This window comes from Buteo buteo, chromosome 7 (assembly GCF_964188355.1).
Source record: "Buteo buteo chromosome 7, bButBut1.hap1.1, whole genome shotgun sequence".
Taxonomy (NCBI): Eukaryota; Metazoa; Chordata; class Aves; order Accipitriformes; family Accipitridae; genus Buteo; species Buteo buteo.
In genome coordinates, this window is record NC_134177.1 from 8,967,499 (window position 1) to 8,986,876 (window position 19,378).

Below are 19,378 nucleotides of genomic sequence, written 5' to 3' on the forward strand. Positions count from 1 at the left end.
GGAAAGTTTAGCTAGGGTTTTTTAGGGCAGAAGGGGCTTATTACATGAAACCAGTTCAACCCCCTCCAATATGTGTGCTGGCACGTTCCAGCTGGCAGCGATGTTTCAGCTGCCCCCACCTCGGAGAGGAGTCAGAGCCACCCTGGAAATTCACGCTGCCCTGGCAGCCGGGCTCTGCTGCTGTGCCTGAGGATGCTCAGAGCCCAGACAGCCCCATCCAGGCAGGGGCAGGGGACATACAGGCAGCCCCATCCAGGCAGGGGACACGCAGGCAGCATGCAGAGCCCAGAGAAGGTGTGCTTCCAACTCCTACGTAGCCTTAGAGAGGTGGAGAGGGGGATGTGGTCCCCACACAGAGGTCTATGCCCCGCATGGATCGCCAGATTTCCTGCCTTTAAAAAAAGGCAAAACAGTAGGAAATTGCACCTAGGAGCAAATCTCTGTGCTCAAACCCATTGGTTTCCAAAGCTGCTTATTCAGCAGCCTGGAACAGCAAAAATTAAGAGTTCATGCACAAGTTCAGTGGTATCCCCTGGTGCAGCAAGGTGAAGCTTTTAGCAGCAAGGTCACACAGAAATTCCCAAGTTTGCCGTGCAACATCAACCCACTCACACACAGCCTTTCAGGGCTCTCAGAAAAGGAAGCAGTATCTCTTGTTTAAATCTGCACATTTCAGTGCATTAGTGAAGTTCTCAGCTGTCCATCTACACTGAAAGGACACACTACACCATGCTTTAAAGGGTCAGGAAAAGAGAGTGCAACAGCCTTTGACTTCTGGCGGCAAGTTACTCCTTTAATCCTCACAACAGAGGCATTCAGTGTGGTGCTGAAGGCCTAAACTCGACCTAATCCTGCTGCTGACCTAGAGAGATCATTAAATGCAGAGGGCTGCACAACGGTTATAAGCCATGAACCATGAGCCTGGCTGTTCCGCAATCTCTACCAAGAGCCACAGGTCAGGATTTCCCAACCCCCAGCCCCTCCTTTTCCCCAGGCAGGGCTGAGGAGGCACACATGCACACTGCACACCCAAAGCAGTGGTGAGGTGTGCTGAAAAATCAGTGTTTCAGACCAGTAAATCCATCCCCTTTGACCTGTGAAGAAATGGGTTTAACCTGGGGATGGTGTTGCGGCAAGTCTCACCGTATAGACAAATAGCGACTTGATTTTAGTATCGTATTTTTACCACTGGATGGCCAGTTTTGCTAAATTACATGTTTAATCCTCCAGAGAGCAAGAGACCGACAAAAGTTGCAGTACATTGTTATTGCAATGGGCAGGTGAGGAAAAGCACCTTACAGACCGGGGAGCCCATCCCACACAAGGGGAGGCAAAGAGTCTCAACAGTAGCGAGTGACACAGTGCATTTAGCCAAAACTCGACTGGAAGAAGAGGAATAAGGGCTGACAGACCTGTTATTCTAACAAAAAGTTTATCACGGTCTCTGTGGAAATGAGGTGTCCTTCCCTGCACCGACTGGCAAACATGAAGAGACAAGGCAAGCAGATTGACTGGAATCCCAATTACATGGCACAGGGTCAGACAACAAGGGTACTACGCTCAACTCTCCTACAACGCTTCAAAACCCTTAAGAGGCAGTTTTAAACAAAAAGCTAAAATTCAAATCTCACTTCTTGCCAGCTAGAAAAGAACAAAGAACTTCCCACTATGGCCTCTGAAAGATTAGGCAAGTTACTGTTAACGCTGTGTAAGAAGTGGACATTAATTAATGCTGAATTGCAAAGAAATTCCAGTAGTATCACATATTTCACTCCTGCTGCTACAGCAATGAACCCATTATGAATAAAGAAATTAAAAACATATATCAAAAGCCAGAGTTAATGATCTTCCACTTATTATTAAGTGTGAGCAACATATACCACTGGACTAGACCAAAAGAGGAGGAACATACCTCAGCTTTTGTTATAGGATAAGATCACAGCCCAAAACACATCCTTTGCTGAGAATGAAGTGTTTATCAAGCGATTTCAAAGATACACGCTGCGACCTTGAGCCAAGCACTTCACATCTGCCACCCAGTAGGTTTTCTATCTACAAAACAGTAACAGCATCACTTACCTCTTGCAACTTCGGAGTCACGTTTAGGGTGTGGGGACCACTTTGCTGTCCTGTCCTTGTGCGGCGGATGCTACAACGGTTGGGGACATCCTGGAGACTGCTCCAGCCACAGGAAGGAGACAGTGAAATCCCATCTCAGGGTACCATGGGTGGGTATTGAGGAGCAGCCCTGGTGGAGGAGCTGGGGGAACCAGAGACACCCGGGCATCGTGGCTGGCAGGAGCAGAGAAGCCCAGCAAGAGGTGGTTACAGCCAGCAGAGGGAAAATTGGGCTCAACTGAAGAGCCAGAAGTGAGACAAGACCAGCTGAAGCAGATCAAGCAGTATAGGGTCAGTCAATCAAAACCGTATTTGTGCTGCCAGGAGGGGGTTGAGGCTTTTTGCATTACCAAACATTAAAAAACCAAAGGTGTAGGATTGCATTATCATCCTTAAACGCAAGGGCCAAAGCCACATCTGCAGTAAATCAGTGATGCTCCAAGGACACGTGAGAGTGGCTCAGCTCCACGAGCAGGGACACCAGCTCTTTTCTTCAGCGTTTGCCCATTTCCAAGACATCTGTCACCTTGCAGATGAACCCAGGCTGACACTCAGCGAGGCGCATCTGCGGCAAACCTTTCCTGCAAGGTCCCATCTCAGACATTTATTTCAGTAGTTCTTGCTTTCGTATCTTTACTATCTTTACTACTTCCTTTAGTTTTTTTGGCTTGAACTGAACTGTGTGCCTTCACATTATTTCCATCATTGCTCTGCCTGTATCTGATACGTGTGTCAGCAACTGCGAAATTCCACGAAGCTTAGCTAAATCCATGTTATCTGGTAAATAATAGCAGCATGTCCCCCATTCAAAGAAAATGATGAGAGGTTTATTACTGTAGCATCAGATGAATTTCTGTTTTATATAATTATGCATTGAATTTAAAAAGAGATGTCATGCAGGCAATCTTTAGAGTCAAATAGACAATCTGTAAGAAAGAACAAAGGAAAATAATTTTAATAAAACATTATACCCTAAGCAAGAAATATGCTTCATGTATCATACATGAGAAAAGATAGTTATTTGATGTAAAACAGAATTGTGACCTTGCTGCAGAAGGGTTCATTACCTAACACCGCAACAAGCAAATTAATGGATTTTGGAATGCTGCAAATAATAGTAATAATAATCATTTTGGTTCCTGGCATTTGCTTGCTGACAGCCAGATTTAGCAGCAAGCGTTTTGTATTATTATTTATAAAAGGGATTGCAAATAGAATTCCACATAACCTTAAAGACATTACAGAAGCATGTGTCTAAGGCAAGGGTATTACACATGAGTAATCAAGGTTTTCTAAGTGCTTATAAGCCAAGCAGCTGAAGCCCAGAAACAAAACACTGGCTGCCAGAAGAGTACATGATTTATGCAAGGACACGTATGTACACGGTACTATCAAGTATGCATCATTCTGGCATTTGAATCCACACATAGGAAGGTTATGATTATGGTTACTATGGAAATTACTCATGCGGTTTCATATGCATTTTGCACGTGATAAACAGTTGTGTGATAATTAGTCTGTTGATACTGTTTAAGGGAACTGTTGCACTCCTGGGAAGTGTCCAATTGTCAGGTTTGGACATTGCCCTCTCTGCAGAGTCTGTTCTTTGCTAAGCGATAAGGGTTGCCTGAATTATCTCCTCCAGTAGGTCCCAGTTCAGTTCTTGGCCCCTCTGGGCTGGACTGGAGCTGCCTGTAGCCCTGCCCCAGCACCCCACTCTCCAACACGTCTCCACCTCAAAATACCAGCAGCAAATTTGCTCTTTAGCAGCTGATGGAAAAAGTTTGCCCTCCCCACCCCCTCAGCCAGCCTGTCTGCAGAGCACTGGGAACGGGCTGCAAGAATGATGTGTTATTTGGGGTGAAAATTTACTGGAAGAGTGGCTGCTGCTCCTGGAGGGATTGGACGGATAGGGAAAAGCTGATGGTTTTGCAGTGACAGAGAGCACTGAAGTGCTCTGCCCCAGCTAAAGGATGTGCTGCCAAAAATTAAGAAAGGGAGCAGGAAACAGAGTACGGGGGTTTTACCTCATTAAACCCGCACAAAACCTAAATCAGGCCTTCAGAGCAGCTTGCGATGAGAGTAAGCAGTATTCTGCGTGGAGCTGGCAGGATTGCCTTTGTTTTTCAACAAAGATCACAAATAGGTTTCTAAAACACCTTGATGTGTTTAAAATGGTAAAGTTATTAGGCAAGTAGGTACAATAAAAGAAACATCGCTGCAAATGGAAAACCCCCAGGCATATACGCCTTCAAAACGCTATTGGAATTTTAAACCCTGATAATTGCTTTGTAATGTAAGCAATTGCATTATGAGCGTGAACACCGCAGCCAATGCATCACCGCAGCCGTACCTGCGGCTCTGGCTTCAGTCATTCCCCTCAGCAAAGTACCCTCTGATTGCAGGAGGCTTCAGTGTAACTCGTGGCCCATCTGATTGCATATACTGGAGTTCATTTAATGGACAAACCTGGCTTCTCTGTCGTTGTCTGTGCAAGACTGGCAGAAGGAGAAAGCCCTGTGCCACGGCGCACTGCAGGGTGCTGGCTCAAACGCTGCCAGCCAGGAGCCCGTCCCGGCGTGGAAGGGATGCTCCGGCAGCTCTCCTCCAAAGGGAGAGCCCTAAATGTCTTTCAGTCCCTAAATCCATGATTTATTAGAAAACCACTAAAACAAGGCAACTTTTCTAGCAAAGAAAATTTCCCTCCTCTAAGTGAAACAAATTAAACCGGAGAGGGCTAAAACCAAACCTGACCGCACCCTTGCAGGCTGTCGTTTCTTTCGGGCTCGCTCTGAATTTAGCAACTTCGGAGGCTGCATCTAAAATATATTCAACCTCCCCTGGGTCCCAGACATTTTTCCTCGCTATCGCCGCCCCGGCTGATGTCCGGCAGCTCGCGGGGGAGCCCGGCTGCCCCCCACTCAGCCTCCTTGCCCCGGGGCCAGCAGCCAGCACAGAACCAACGAGCCGCCTTCCTCCCCGCCACCTCTTCTACGGACTAATGCACACAGTAAATTACCGGCAAACAAATGAAAAAAACCCCACTGTATCACAGAGGGACTAAAATTAGCAGGGAAATTGCCTGGAGGTACAGGAGCGGTTGAATTTGGTACGTGGCAACGAGCAGCTCCCTAAAGCGGGAGCCGCACGCGGCCGGGTTTGTGCGAGCGATGGCCAAAGAGCTATAGGTGACCCGCCTATAGCTGGCAGGTCCTCCGATGAGTTTGCTGCTTATGCTTTCCACCGAATTCAGGCTGAAAATATTCATGGTGGGTGTCTGCCACAGGCTGAGTTTCAAGGTGGGGAAAGCTTCACGAAACAGCTTCACAGTTTCCGAGCAGTGGGCTGGAGAAGAAACGCCATGTTTTGTCCGTGTTAAAGGCTCTGAAGCATTTAATTGAAAAGCTTTAGCAACCCTGTACTTAGGAGGAGGAGCTGGGAATTTGGCAGGAGGGTTTTTGTGTCAAAAGCATGCCTTTTGCTATTTATGGGGGGAAAAGAAAAAAAAAAACAGCCTATCTGGCCAAATTGTGAACCTATCGAGGTTTGCAAACACTCAGTAAAGACCTGCTCAAACAAACGTAGCTGCCAAATTTTGCAGCCGGGCTTGCTCCTGGGTGTCCCTCTTCCCACCGGACCGCAGGAGGGGACACTGTCCCTCCCGAGCCCTCGGGTTTGGGGGGAGAAGGCAGCGGTTCCTCCCCGCGTCCTTCCAGCAGAGCCGTCCCCAGGTGCGTCCCACAGCCCCGAGCCTCTTACTGGGGGCTGGGTACGTCCCACCAGCACCAGCAAGGATCCGGCCCGTGACACAAGGGCTGCGCTGGAGCTGCCTGGTGCCCTCCCGCAGACCCCGGTGTGACGGGATCGTCCGGACTTGGGACCTGAGTCTGTTTTTACCCCACCTGTAACTGTCCCCCAGACCTTTCAGCAGCTACAGTCATTATCACCCCTGAGAGCGTTGCAACTTTCTGTACTTTCAGTTCCTCAATTACATTGATTATCACATAAAACACTCCTGGTGCTACAGGAACAGACTAAAAATAATAAGTTTGTATCTTCCTAATACAAATGAAACCTATTAGTACTATTGAGAGCGTAGCGGGTTCATTGTTTTGCAGTAATGAAGCTTTCATCTCAAGAGATCCAATTCATAAAAAATACTCATCAAGGCTGTGCACATTTCCTTTTTTTTTTTTTAATGCCAGTGACATCCCTTTAAGTTCAAATCTGATTCTGGATTAGACCTGCAGCTGAAATAAAATGGAAGAGCTACAGAAAATTTAAAATTAAAAATTTTAAATTAAAAAAAGTCACCTCTGATTGCAGGGCATACCCTGGCCACCCTCAGGCAGGCAGCCCCGTGCCCACCCCAGGCTGGAGGCACTCAGATCCACACACCTTCCCCTGCTATAAATAGCTGCAGCCACCTTTGCTCTGTTTCCCAAAATAGAAACACGCTCCAAAGGAGATAGGAACAGCAAAACACTGTACATAAGCGCTTTTTTTTTTTTAAAATAAATATGAATTTGTAACCAAAACCACTCAAGGTAGGCAATAATACAGCCAAGGAAATGCTGTCTGCAGGCACCTGCAGGGGAACCAACTCAAGGCTGCGGGCACCAAGTGGGGGGTGAGGAATAAGCAGGTTTTGATGCTTGTCCACTTCTCCCCACGCCAAGCTCCAAATCACAACGGTGACATTAAAATGTATAACCTAAAAATTGAGATCTGCCCCTCTGGCTGCTCCAGAGTTTCAGCAAGGGTAAACAGTCTGTCTTCAGGTCTGCCCACCATCTCCACAGGGCAGGACAGGCTCCGGGGGAGCATCCCTGCTCCAGGAGATGTGTGGTGGGACGTGGCACACAGGCCCTGCCCCGACACTCTGCTCGCATCTCCCACTACCCCTGGGAAAAACAAAAAAGAGCCTGCTTTTCCCAGCCTGGTGGCTTCAGCCACGCCATGGTCGCAGAATGGCACCGGGTATCAGAGACCCCAACAGCAGGCACCAGTGCTGTTGGACCTGACCTCCCTCCATCGAGGGAGCCTGGAGACAAAGCGAGCCGGGACGTGCCCCATGAACATCCGTCCCATCAAGGGCTCGTCTACTTCTCCGCTTCCCTTCCACCAAGAGGCACAGGCATGGAGATCTGATAGTCGTAAAGGTTTTGCTCTGTCTTTCAAGCTTCAGAAAGAAAATTAAAAGGCAGGAAAGAGGCAGAGGAGAGGCTTCCCCTCGTGTTTTCCCTCGGGCCTGAAATGACAGCACCCGGCCACGCAGCAAGTTGGGGATGCAGGGGGGGTCGCCTGCCCTCCCACACCTCAGCACCCACAGTAGCAGCGGGGGAGCCGGGTGGGGGAACGATGAGCATCTCCCCCTTTCCCCCTGATTGATGGGGAAAAGTCAGGCCTCGCTTGTCACAATTTTGATTATCTAAAAACCCATCCCTTTATCTAGAATGAGGTCATGTTCCTGACATGGGTCATCAAGTCAAAAATGAACTTGATTATCTTAAACCTCATTTATCAGAGCTAGTTCATTGTTACCCATACTACTTAGTAAATGAAGGTTTGAGCACTTGAGGCTTTGCTGGTAGGGGCAGCACATTTTCACCCGAGCTTTTGCCTGCTAAGGTTTAAACACCCTGAAACCACAGGTCTGAATCTGAGTAGGGCTGGATCAGACCTCCCCAAGCAGAGTGCACGATCCTGGCTCTCTCCTGCCCAGACATTAGAGATGCCACAACACCTTATGGGAACACAGCTTTCATCCCAAATCGCCGAGACCCATGGCACGCAATAGCCACACTGCCAGAGCTGCCTGCGGGAGCCTTCCTCCAGCTGCTGGGCACTTCCCTGGGGGTGGCCGAGCTTTAAGGGTGAGCTCAGGACCCTCTCGCAGGGGTAAAAGACACCTCATGGGTCTGGCATTTTGTTGCTGTTTCTTGTATTAATTCAGAGGAATTAGTGGCATGGGACAGAAAGCACATGAGGCCAGCGGGAAAACGTGGAGAGGAAGGCGACTTGCCCGGTGTCTTGGCTGCAGACTTGCCCCACGTTTCATCCTCCCTCTGTTAGTCTCTGCCAAGAGCCAGCTGAAGGCTGCTGGAAGGGCTTTGCATGAGAAAGCTAGGAATGATTTTTGATTCCTAATTTATCTGGTAAAAGGAATTGAAAGCAGCTCAGCTGCACCCACTCAGGATTGTCTGTCTGTCCCCTTCTCTGCCCCGCTGGGCTGAGCATCATGCATCACCATCCCACCGGCGCTGTACGCACAGGCAGTCGGAGCTTTCTGGCTGTAGGTGCACAGAACGCTGCAATGTGAAAACTTGTTTCTAGCCCTGTACCATTGCCTCATCCATCTGTAAAGCCGGGCAGCTCTCACCGCAGAGCTTCCCAGCATTGGGCGTTCATGGGTCAAACTCTTCGCTTACACCAACTTTTTGAACACAATTACCAGCTATTTCAAAGTGTTCTTAGCCTCACCTTAGATCAACTTTTCCAGCAACACTGGTTCCCAGAAAAGAAAAAAAAAAACAAAACAAAACAAACAAAACAAACCCACACAGATCTTCAGCAAGAACCTTCCCTCCAAGTCAAGCAGCCACCAGAGAACAGGCAGTGCTTTGCTGCATGCCGAGGGGGGGTCAGGCAACCAGGGCTCATTACCGGAGCAGGAGGGCTACGAGGCAGCATCAAACACACCAGGCACACCTCCTGCAGAAAGCCACCCTCTCTGAACCCTTGTAATTGGTGATCAGTCCCGCACAAGGCTAGAAATCTGGTTCATTAAAGCATGAACTGCCGAGCCCCTCGTTAGATCCCAACGACGTCTTCTCCCGGCGGATTGTTTACCCTGCAGACAGGGTTACTGGCCCTGGAGCAGCAAAGCAGAGGTGGTGCAGCTGGGGCACATTTCCCATCCACGGGGTGATACCACGCTGTTTCACAGAGAAGCTGCTTCCCACACACATCAGAAAATATCCAGTATAGCTGCGTACACACAAGGCATATGTTTCTGTATAACGTATCTATGTGGTGTAGCTCCTCTTTCTGCTTTCACTGTATTTTATCTTTAAATTGGGAGAGCTTTTTTGTAGCAAATCATCAGAGAGGAACAGCTAGTTACCAAGGAGATTCTCTGATGAATCAGAGACTGACTGGTATAAGATCTAGACAGGCTGTAGCTTCTTAATTCGTGAGACCTTACATTTTAAACAGGGGAAAAAAGATCCTATCACAACCAACTGTGGACCACGCCAGCAAAAGCAGCTTTTATTTTTGCCGTAGGAGCAAATAGCAAGCACGCTGCGTGGGAAATCAGTGAGCAGCCTGGAGACGAACGGGAGCGTCTCTCCGGCACGCTCTTGACTTGGAAAAGCAAATACCACCCAAGGACAAAGTGGCCCGATGGAGGTGACTGAGGGAGAGGCTGGGAAGCCCCTGATTCCACACTGGCACATGCAAGGATACACAGGGATGAGCGAGCACCGGAGAAAGAGCTGCACTCCTGCTTCCGCACAGCCCTGGCATTTTGGAAAGTAAAGGTTGCACGGCCAGGTGAGGTGCTGCCTATCCGTGCACCGGCCACGGGTTCGGCACAATATTGGGACTGCCCCAACCCTGAGCCCGCTTTGCTGCCTGACTCATGCAGTTTGCTTCTGAGGAGCAGATGAGAGGGATGAATTTTACCAAATGACAGCGAAGGCGCTGACTCCGCGCTGAGCATCCCACCTCGCGGGGATGGCCGTCATGCCCCGGAGGGGCCCAGGCAGCCAGGGATGCGCAGGCAGAGCAGATGGGAAGAAGATTCTTTACAAAGGTGGGGATAACAAGGACCTCCGTGAAATTAAGTTTGGAGAGAGAGAAAGTGCCGCTTTTTGGGGGTGACTTTATTCAGAGGGTCTTTGCACCCACTTCCTTCTGGTGGTTCGTTTCTGAATAATTACTGAACGCTGGTGCTTCGCCTCTAAAAACACAAGTAATTAAAACTGTCTGGGAACTACAAGAGCAGTGAGACATACTTGGAGACATCAAGAGACAAGATATACTGAAACCTCCTGCTTGTAGATAGGTTGTTTTCCCAAAGGCGGAAACTACAGAAGTATGTAGATGAGAGGGAAAATCTCCCTGTCAGATCCCCTTGAAATCTCCATTTTGGGCACTGCTGCTCCGCTGCTGCTAAGGTAAACCTGATCCTTACCGGGGGAAGCTGCAGGATGTGCCGAGGCGTTCGGGACAGGGATGGTGCCGAGAGCTTAGACGGGCTGCTGTGAACTATCGGGGAGTGAAGATTAAAGCGTGTGTTAAAGAAAAATCAGGCTTTACTGCTAAGTGCACCCTGGAAAGGATTTCTTAGAGCAGTTACATCTGACAAGAGACTGGCACAAGCCAGGCTTTAACTGAGGTTTTGAGCAAAGGACATTTTATAGGCAAACAGTTTCAAGGGCTGTTTTGAGATATAAATTACACTTGCTCATCTGAGGAATGAATTAGCTGTTGGTAGCTTTTGTGGGCTGGAGCTAGAGGCTTACAGTAATGTTTTAGTGATGCATATTGTGATGTTGTTATGGGGGGACAACTTAGAGTACCCTGTGGACCTCATTTGGAAAGCAAAATACTCCAGAATGCTGTGAGAGAGACTGAAAACAGCATATGGGGTAGTGAAGGGGCACAAGAAACACTTGCTGACAGCAAGCTGCTTTTGGCACTGAAGAAAAAAAATTGTCAGGACATTCCAAGCTGTGGCTCACAGCCAGTAGGTAACTCACTGTCCCCTCCAACTTCACATGCAGGGGCTCATACAGCATTCACTTGCTGCACCTCCCAGCTGTGCCAGGCAAATTAAAGGTGTAGTGGCAGCAAATTAAAACAGGCTGCCAGCTTTCATGTACTTAATGGGCTATTGAGTCTTATTTGACTTCATATTTATGATCTTTATTCACTTTGGGGTGAAGCTGAAGTCATTTGTATGTTAGCATTTAAACCAGAGAAGGGCTGAGGAGGCAGTAACTGCACACAAACTTCCCACAGGCAGAGCACAAACCTCCACACGCTCCCCAGCTTACAAACACTGTGCTATGCCACAACAGTGCCAGTACTCCAGCCTTGGGCTGATTTGGAATATCCACATTCCCCAGAAAGCATTCAGAGCTCGCTTTTCCAAATGTGCACAAGCAGTAGCTGCTAGACCACAAACCGTATCTTACACAGTGCTTTTAATCCAAGAGTAGCAAACAGGCAGGTTAAGGATTTACAAATGGAGAAACTGAGGTAGTGAGCATTTAAATAATTTGGATAAAAACCTGCAGCTGAACAGAAAGTGTCCAGATAGGAACTTAAGTCTTCACTTCCACTGCTCTGCAGTCACTATTAGTCTGGAAAGCCTTGGAAATTCATCACTCATGACTTTTGCTATGCAGCAAAGCTGGTCTGAACACAGGGACTAACAGTAGCATAGCCCCTGTGTGGTGCAGTGCCGGGGCTGGAGGAATACCTGCATTCTGCCTCTGCTTGTGAATTTTGACTGCAGTAAACGAGTAGGAGGTTGACAATGGTCTAAACACTGGCTTTGGAGTTCAGGTTGTTGCCATAGGCATTTGTCTGTGTAAATACCTAGAATAAGGTCAAGGAAAGAGGTGGGGATTCACAAGGAATATGAACTGCCAGGTGAAGGGTGGCCTCCACCAAGCCATGGTGGCTGACAGCACATCTGGTCCCTCAGTACTAAACTGGTGTTGGAATGGGGAGAGATTGTTACAGATAAAGCTAAAATACAAAGAAACTGATGTAGTTTGCTCCGGACCTCTGCATGCATATATTCTTACATGGTGTTTCTGAGAAATCAGTTATTCTCAGCACATATAGTGTCTGTTGCTGAGCACAGAGTCCAGGCACTGGGGAAACTTATGAAACAGCCATACAGATTAGCTCTCAGCCATAATCCACTCAGTCCCACTTGAAGAAATCCTGTCTTTCCCCAGGAGGGCTTTGTTGCCTTGCTAGAAATCCCCTTATTCACCAGCAGCCCCTCAGTAGGGCAGGTGGGTTTTTCCTCACAGGGGTACTCTGTGCTACCTTCAGCCGTTGACTTCTCCCCACCCAAAACCAGTGCTTAGGTGGATTCCACAGAGTATTTCCCTTGTGTCCCCAACACGGTGTCCCAGCATTGCCTTGCCTCGGCTGGTCACTCCAGGGGACAGACACCCCGGGAGTCCCGAGGCTGCAGTGGGTTGAGCAAGCCAGGTTTGGGAGCAGGACTCAGGACCACCCCAGCCCTCACACACTCTGGAAGGCAAAGCTCAGCTCCAGCACAGCAGGGAGGCACAGGATCCTTCCTGACAACCTTCTCTGAATGACCCAGATTGCATCACCGAGCTCTGGAGGGAGCCCGCAGCCAGTGCTCTTCAGATGGGAGCGTAGGATTTGCAACATGGGGCCCAAGAGAGACAAGGAACACGGCAATGGGAAAGGAAAGCAGAAGGCATCAGCACCCTTCCCACCTTCAAAGCTGGTAAATGTCTCTTATTTCCCTTTCTATTCTTTCTTTTAAACAAGCTAGAGAGGTCACCCCCTCTCTGTGCCACTCGGCATGCAAAGTGGCAGGGTGTTAGGGAGACCCTGGTGCTGAGGACTGAACCTTGCCTTCCAGGCTACTATTCAAAAGTCCAGAGGCAGCCCAGCAGACTGGAATATTGCATGTGTCCAGAATGACCCAACATTCCTCCCCTTTATATTTAAGGACCATTTGGTAGGTAAGCATGCCAATAACCAGATGCTGCATTTAGTGCCAGCAGAGGGACAGTGGTAGCAAAGGAGTCTCCTGGTTTTTGCATGCTTGTTCAGAGGCTACAAACACCGAAGTATTGACATTTGCGATACCCTTCCAGATGAAGGACAGGCAGAGGCAGCAAAACCCAATCAGTGAAGGGGTCTGCGATGTTTCCCCCCTGCCCAAAACGATGCATGGTGGGACATACCAGAAGTCCCCTCTCCCATGAGGGTCTCCCTTTGGGACACTGCAGCTCTGCAGTGCCTCTTGGGCTGAGCAATGCCTTTTGGCTCATATAGTCTTATTTAAATGCAACAAGCATCTTCCCCTATGCAGGTGCAAGCCACAAGCACCATTATTCTGGGCATATAAGCCACTTACAGCAGCATTGCCTCTCTCTTAATGAGAGAGAGGCATCACAGCAGTAGCTACACTATGAACTACTAATTTACTGCTAAGTGTCTTGACCCTAGACTTTAACATGCATTTAACTAGAGGTCTACAGCAGACATACTACAGTGCAACTCTAGAAATGCACTTTTACAGGAATAGTTTTGGTGCCAGCTGAACTCGGTGGCAAAAGTCCCTCCAGCTCCCATGTGGCTGGGGACTCACTTCTATGCATCCATGTACAGGTAAACACTGTTGGGTGGAATATTTGATTAACAAAAGCATGAGGCAATGCAATTTCAATAGGCATTTCACTAGAAATGAAGCAAGGTGGAATGTATGGAGTTATACAGAAAATGAATTAACTGTCATTTAGGTAAAGCTTCTCCAGTACAGAACTGAAGTCTGCACTCCTGATGCAGCCCCACAGATGCTTGTAACACACATCAATATTCTCTGCTGGGCTGGGTCCAGATCCAGTTGGCTTCACTTAGCATCACACTCACCCTTCAACACAGGCACATACCTGCCACTTAGTGCTCAGAAATGTCATTTCCTAGCTGCACTGCCAGGGGTGTGCAGGAGGGATAACAGGCCAAATTTCAATACAATGTCAGACAGTTTAACTCCCAATTTGCTCAGCAGAGCCATGCCCATTTCTAAAATGGGTCAGCTGCACCCCTCAGTTGGTAAGCTGGTCTTGCTAACTGGTATGTGTCCAGCAGCAGTTTTATGCTCCTGCTAATATCAGTGGAGATGTTAAATTGCCTTTAATTAGAGCTTTGAAAGATCCCACTGTTTCTCTGCAATTAGCTTCTGTACTGGGTTTATTTGAATTGAACAGTAGCCCTCCACACTAGAGATGTGACAAGCTTGGAAAACTGTCCATTTTTTTTTTTACTCTGCTTCTAATACTTAACTCTACTGCCAATGTGTAAAGGCTGATGAGGAGACAAAATAGGTCTTGTACAAGAGAATAACGAATGAAAAAAATCTCAGAAATAGCTTAAACCCATCCGTGTCCTACCCACATGCTCACAGTTGGGTTTATGCTGCTTAAAACCAAAGTCTGTCTCTGCTAATACACAGTTAATTAGCTCTGAGTGAAGCTGTGTGGTTTTGAGAAGCACTGGAAGTTTCAGAGGTGGGAGAGCATGATGGAAAGCCTCCTGCTGCTGCCAGCAGACCTGCCAGGTCTCAGCACTGCAGGCTGCCTCCCCAGCAATTAGCAGGTCAGCATTAGGAGGCAAAGGTTGCTCCTGGATGGGATTTGCTGTCAGCACAAGGTCTCGGTGTGGAAGGAAAAGACCTTTCCATCCTGTGTCCAGCCCTCTCCCCTCCCATTCTGCACATGTCCATCCTTCAGCATCCCCCAGCTCTGTCATCCTTATTAGATTTCTTCTGTCCCACTCAGGTCTTATTCTCCCTCCCCAGCTGGCCTCTAAGATGCTACATCTGACACTGCAAACTGTTTTATCCCCCTCCACATCCCTCTGCCCTCCATCTCACGGCCTCCAGGGCTCCTGCCCCTCTGCATTGCTCCTACATCAGCTCCAGAGCTGTAGCAACATGCTGATCTGAGGGATGGTGTGCCTTCACCACCTTGAAACAAGCCTCCAGCCAAGTTATTAAAACCATTTAATACCACTTGTCTGACTGGTACAGAAGTTACACTACTTAAAATAATAGCATTTCTCACTAGTTACAGATAAAACAGACCCCTTTTAGTCATTAAGATATGGCCTGATGTACATTACAAGATATTAACAGCCCCATAAGTGAAATAACAGATACAAGACCAAAAGTGAAGTCATAAGTGTTCTCAGATGCCTGCAGATTAATCATTTTATATCTCCATAGGAGCATTTGCCAAAGCTTCCTATCACTGTACAGCCTTAAAGCCACAGGACACCTCTGTTCCCAGTTACAGCTCTGCCTTGTCTACAGGAAGCAAAAGCAGGGAAGGAAGGTGCTTGGTTGCCTCCAAACACAAGCTGATGGAAAAGCTGAAAACAGAATCTGGAAATTTTGATTCCTGTTTTCTGTTTCACTCAGGGGAAAAAAACAGTCCCTTGTTGTGTCATTCCTTTACAGTGATTATAAAATTGATACTTCTTTCAGAATGTTTTTTTCTTCAAGTGCACATCCACTCTTGATCTCATGGGCTCAAGCCATACTCTTGGTATTTTTGGAATTGATTGCAACCTCCTGATTCATAAAAATAAGCAACACCCCCAGCAAAACAAGAGCACAGGTGCTGCTAAAATGGCAATCACTCCTCAGGATCTGAGCCTGCAGTTACACAGCCTGAGACAGAAACCCACTGCCTCCTCCATGCAGCAGAGGTGCCAATTTCCCTCCATTTGGGGATTAAATAGATGACCACATAGCAGTTAGCTGACCTCTCTGTATCGTTCTCAAGGGCTGTAAGCACTCAAGCAGCAGCACAGCTTCACCTTAATTGCATAAGCACACAGTTTGTTCAAACTGCACTCAGGCCCATACTCAAGGATTTAAAGTAGTCTTTAGCATAGTCACTGCCTCAAGTGCATTAGTCTCCTTTGCATACACATAAGGTGCTTGAAAGCTTCAGCTCCCATCCCTACTCCTGGAATACAAATAGTGACCATTTCATTTTATGCTGTTGATCAAAAAGACCACAAGTGACTAACGTCAGAGGGGTCAGAGAAAGCAAGGCAAAAGGTTTGAGCAGAAAAATTCTACCAGAACCTACCATAAAGGATCAGGCGAGTTTAATTCACCACCTTTTTATCCTTACAACCCCGCTCTCAACCCAGAAACAGCAAATTTCATCAGGGCACCAGAAAGCCACAGCTGTTTCAGAGCACTGCTCCTAGCCAAGTGCTAGCATCTGCAGGAGGGACCATCCTGTCACACCAGCAAGCAGCCCTTCCAGATTGGCCATTTTCGTAGGCACCCGATACAAGTGCCCAGCCACAATCATAAGTCAATCAAACCATCTGCAGCTTCCACAAACTCATCATGTGAGACAAATGCATCACTTATTTTCACCATGGTTAACAGCCGTGAACCTAGAGGCTGAAATTTCAGTTCATGTCAAGTGGTCAATAACAGATTTAGCCCACAAATAACTAGGAAAGTCCTGACCTGTACAATGGGCCAAGGATAGAAAGGTGACTCATTTCTCAGTTGTTTGTAGTCTCTCCAAAACTAGAAAAAATGGACTCCCTCAGTTACATTTAATAAGTTATTGCTATAGCCTAGCCCAGAACTCCTCCAGAAAAATGCCATTAGACCCACCCTCTGGTACTACAGACAGCTGCTCCCATCCAATAACTCTGATTAGAACACATACCAGAGGAGGTGGCTTCAGAGTTCAAGCATCAAGCCAAGACCAGCTAGGTGCTCAGGTTGAGCAGTTAACATCCTTAAAGACCCTCTAGACAGGGCTGGATATATAGCATATGCTGTAAGGGAAAGTTGTTTATCTGGGGGAGGTAATCAGCAGGGAGAAGGGAAAACAAGTCCCTCAACCCTCATCACAAGCATTAAAGACTGGGGCTCCCTGTTGTAGGACGATGGCCAAACTATTGCTTCTTCAAGAAACTGGCTGAAATCCAGCCCTCAAAAACATTGTCAATGGCATCTTGTTAGGTGTCCCGAGGAAGAAAATATTACAGAAATATGGACTGTCATTCATTATTGCTGTCAGTTTTATAGGACAAGTGTCAGCATAACACAGCCAGGACCTCGTGCTTCTGATGCCGGCAGGAGCTAGCAGCCCTGGAAAAGCAGGTCAGGCAGCCTCATGCTGGTCCCCAGGTGGGGACAGGATCACCATCAAGGGCTGCCAGGGACAAGCACCCCAAAAGCTCAAATCTCTCATTTCACACCTTCTCTAAATTTGGCTTTTCTTCCTCCACCTTTAACTGAAGCCTGTGGCTGTACCAAGCTCACCCTATGCCTCGATAACCAGGTTTGCATTCCTTCCCACCACCAAGCAGGTTAGCACCAGCACTTGTCCCCTTTGCAATATTACAACTACAGCTCTATTTCTCATGTCTTATTTTCCCAGTTTGAGATTATTTGGTGCCCACATGCCTCTTCTCCTGGCGGCACCCCCAGCGTTGCCTCTTGGTGGCCCCAGGAGCACTCCGGCTCAGTCTCATTCTACTAACCCACTCTCCCATCTGGTACAGGCAGCACCAATCAGCCTCCCTCAGGCAAGGTCTTATTACTAAGAGTGGAATTTTCCAAATATTGACTCATTTTAGCCTAAATAATGTCATTCTGATATTATTGCCTGTAAAGCTGGCTCTGTTTCACTTTCTACAATAATTCAAAAGCAACTTGGCTGCATCAAAGATAACTCACAGATAACAGCAGCAGAACCAGGCCATGTTTAGTACAGTCCATCAGCTAAACTAAAACTCTGAGACCCCCATCTGCTCTTGTCAAGCAGTGATAGGCATAAATCAATACACTCATTTCTGCACAGTTCTTCCATGAGCACATGCCTACACAGGGAGGAAAGCACATACATTCAGCCTCACTGAACTCTAATGTAGGTTACAGTAAACCATATATTGTAAATACCCTATCTTGCACTGGCATCTTGATGCAGTACAATATACATACTTTACCCCTGAAGGCTACAATACAAAGAGTAAAGATACTTTAAGTAACAATGCACAAATAAAAAGGAAATACTTCAGACTACTGAACACAATACCTTAGATGTACAAACAGCACTTTTCCACTTGCTTGCAAACATCTTCCCCATTTCAGACAGCTCCTAATTCTTTGGTCCAACACCTCCAAAAAACTGTTTTCTCCAAAATGTCTCAGCAAGAAGCTCTACAAAACCACCCCTAACAAACCAGCCACTACTCCTGCTGCGGCTGCTGAGTGAACTATTTATCTGCTCTTAATCTAGCCTTGATCACAAGCACCTGGAACCCACAAACACCCAGCACATCCTGGGCTGATTGCTCTGAATTGCCATAGTTTCACTGAATTCAACAGATCCCTAATGACAATTAGTATCAGCTGAGGACCTAAGAGCTGCTTCCTTTATTTGTTTATGAGCCCAGGCAGTATTTGGAGATGACACAGTAGGAAAAAAAAAAAAGAAAAGTTATTTTTCCTATTAAGCCTTAAGTCAGGGCAGTAGCAGAAGTTAACTTGCTTGCAAGCAAAAGGTTTTGCTTTGTGACACATTGGTTGTACCGCTGAAATTCCAGTAAGAAGTTTAGCATTCACTTATGTAGCAACAACTTCAAGGGGCAGTGAGCAGGAGATGTTTTGGATGCTTTCGTGTGGCTCGTGTTGCTAAGGAAACTGCCTCCGCGATGCCTGTGTGCTCACCACACCTGGGTCACTTGGGCTTTGCTTCTCGGAGTAAGGGGTGAGTCATGGCTGGAGACTAAACCGCACAAACTTGCTAAGGAATGCCTTTATCACATACTTCCACTCACATGTGAAAATATACATTAGTAGTAGTAGTTAATAATGAAAAACACTAGCACTCAGAGATCTATATTAATGCTTTTGCTAGTAGTAGCACGCTGTATATTAACAACTATATCTAACCCTTCAAATAGACACAGGAAAAATAAAACCACTGTTTTTTCCACACCCTGTTACAGGTCCTGGCAATGTTAGGGTGTAACATTAGGATATATCGTGTCAAAAATGTCTTGATGACACAACACTCTGAATATCAGTGCTTTCTAGCTCCCTTCACATGATAAAACCAAAGCCTGAGTTACTAAACACCTAGTCATTTCTGAAACTATCACTAGAAATAGATGTTTGTGTGAGTTGTGTGTTGCACTAGTGGCAACAGTAGGCTTCAATCTGCGGGGGTGGTGGTTGAAAAAGAAGAAAGGCATGTTTATTAAACTTTGCCAAACCAGCTAGGTGTTCTTACATACAGAAAGGTGCTGGTATGTGACTGTGATACCCATATGACAGTTAGATATACTCCCCACCTGTAAATCATGTAGTCTGTCTACACCCTTGTGCACCTGAGACCTGTGAGAAGCCATCAAAGCACCTCTTGTTTCTTTATGTTTGTTTCAGGTTTTTTTATGTCTTGATTTTGTTTCTGCAAAGAGT

At 47.2% G+C, this 19,378-nt stretch overlaps 1 protein-coding gene across 8 annotated transcripts in view; it reads left to right on the forward strand.

Moving 5' to 3' along the window:
- The window catches only part of LOC142032604 (calcium-activated potassium channel subunit beta-2), a 154,688-nt gene that overhangs the window by 91,244 nt on the left and 44,066 nt on the right, over positions 1-19,378 (forward strand). Inside the window, exon 1 of one of the 8 annotated variants that reach the window (XM_075031415.1) lies at positions 9,919-9,937. The exons of 6 other annotated variants lie outside the window; for them this stretch is intronic. Coding sequence is in view for 1 of the 2 variants with exons in the window: in XM_075031413.1 (XP_074887514.1) it covers positions 12,579-12,628 (50 nt within the window). In the remaining variant the exon portion in view is untranslated. Of the gene's footprint in view, positions 1-9,918; positions 9,938-12,546; positions 12,629-19,378 lie in introns of those variants that run through there. One more of the 8 variants, XM_075031413.1, reaches the window with a different exon arrangement.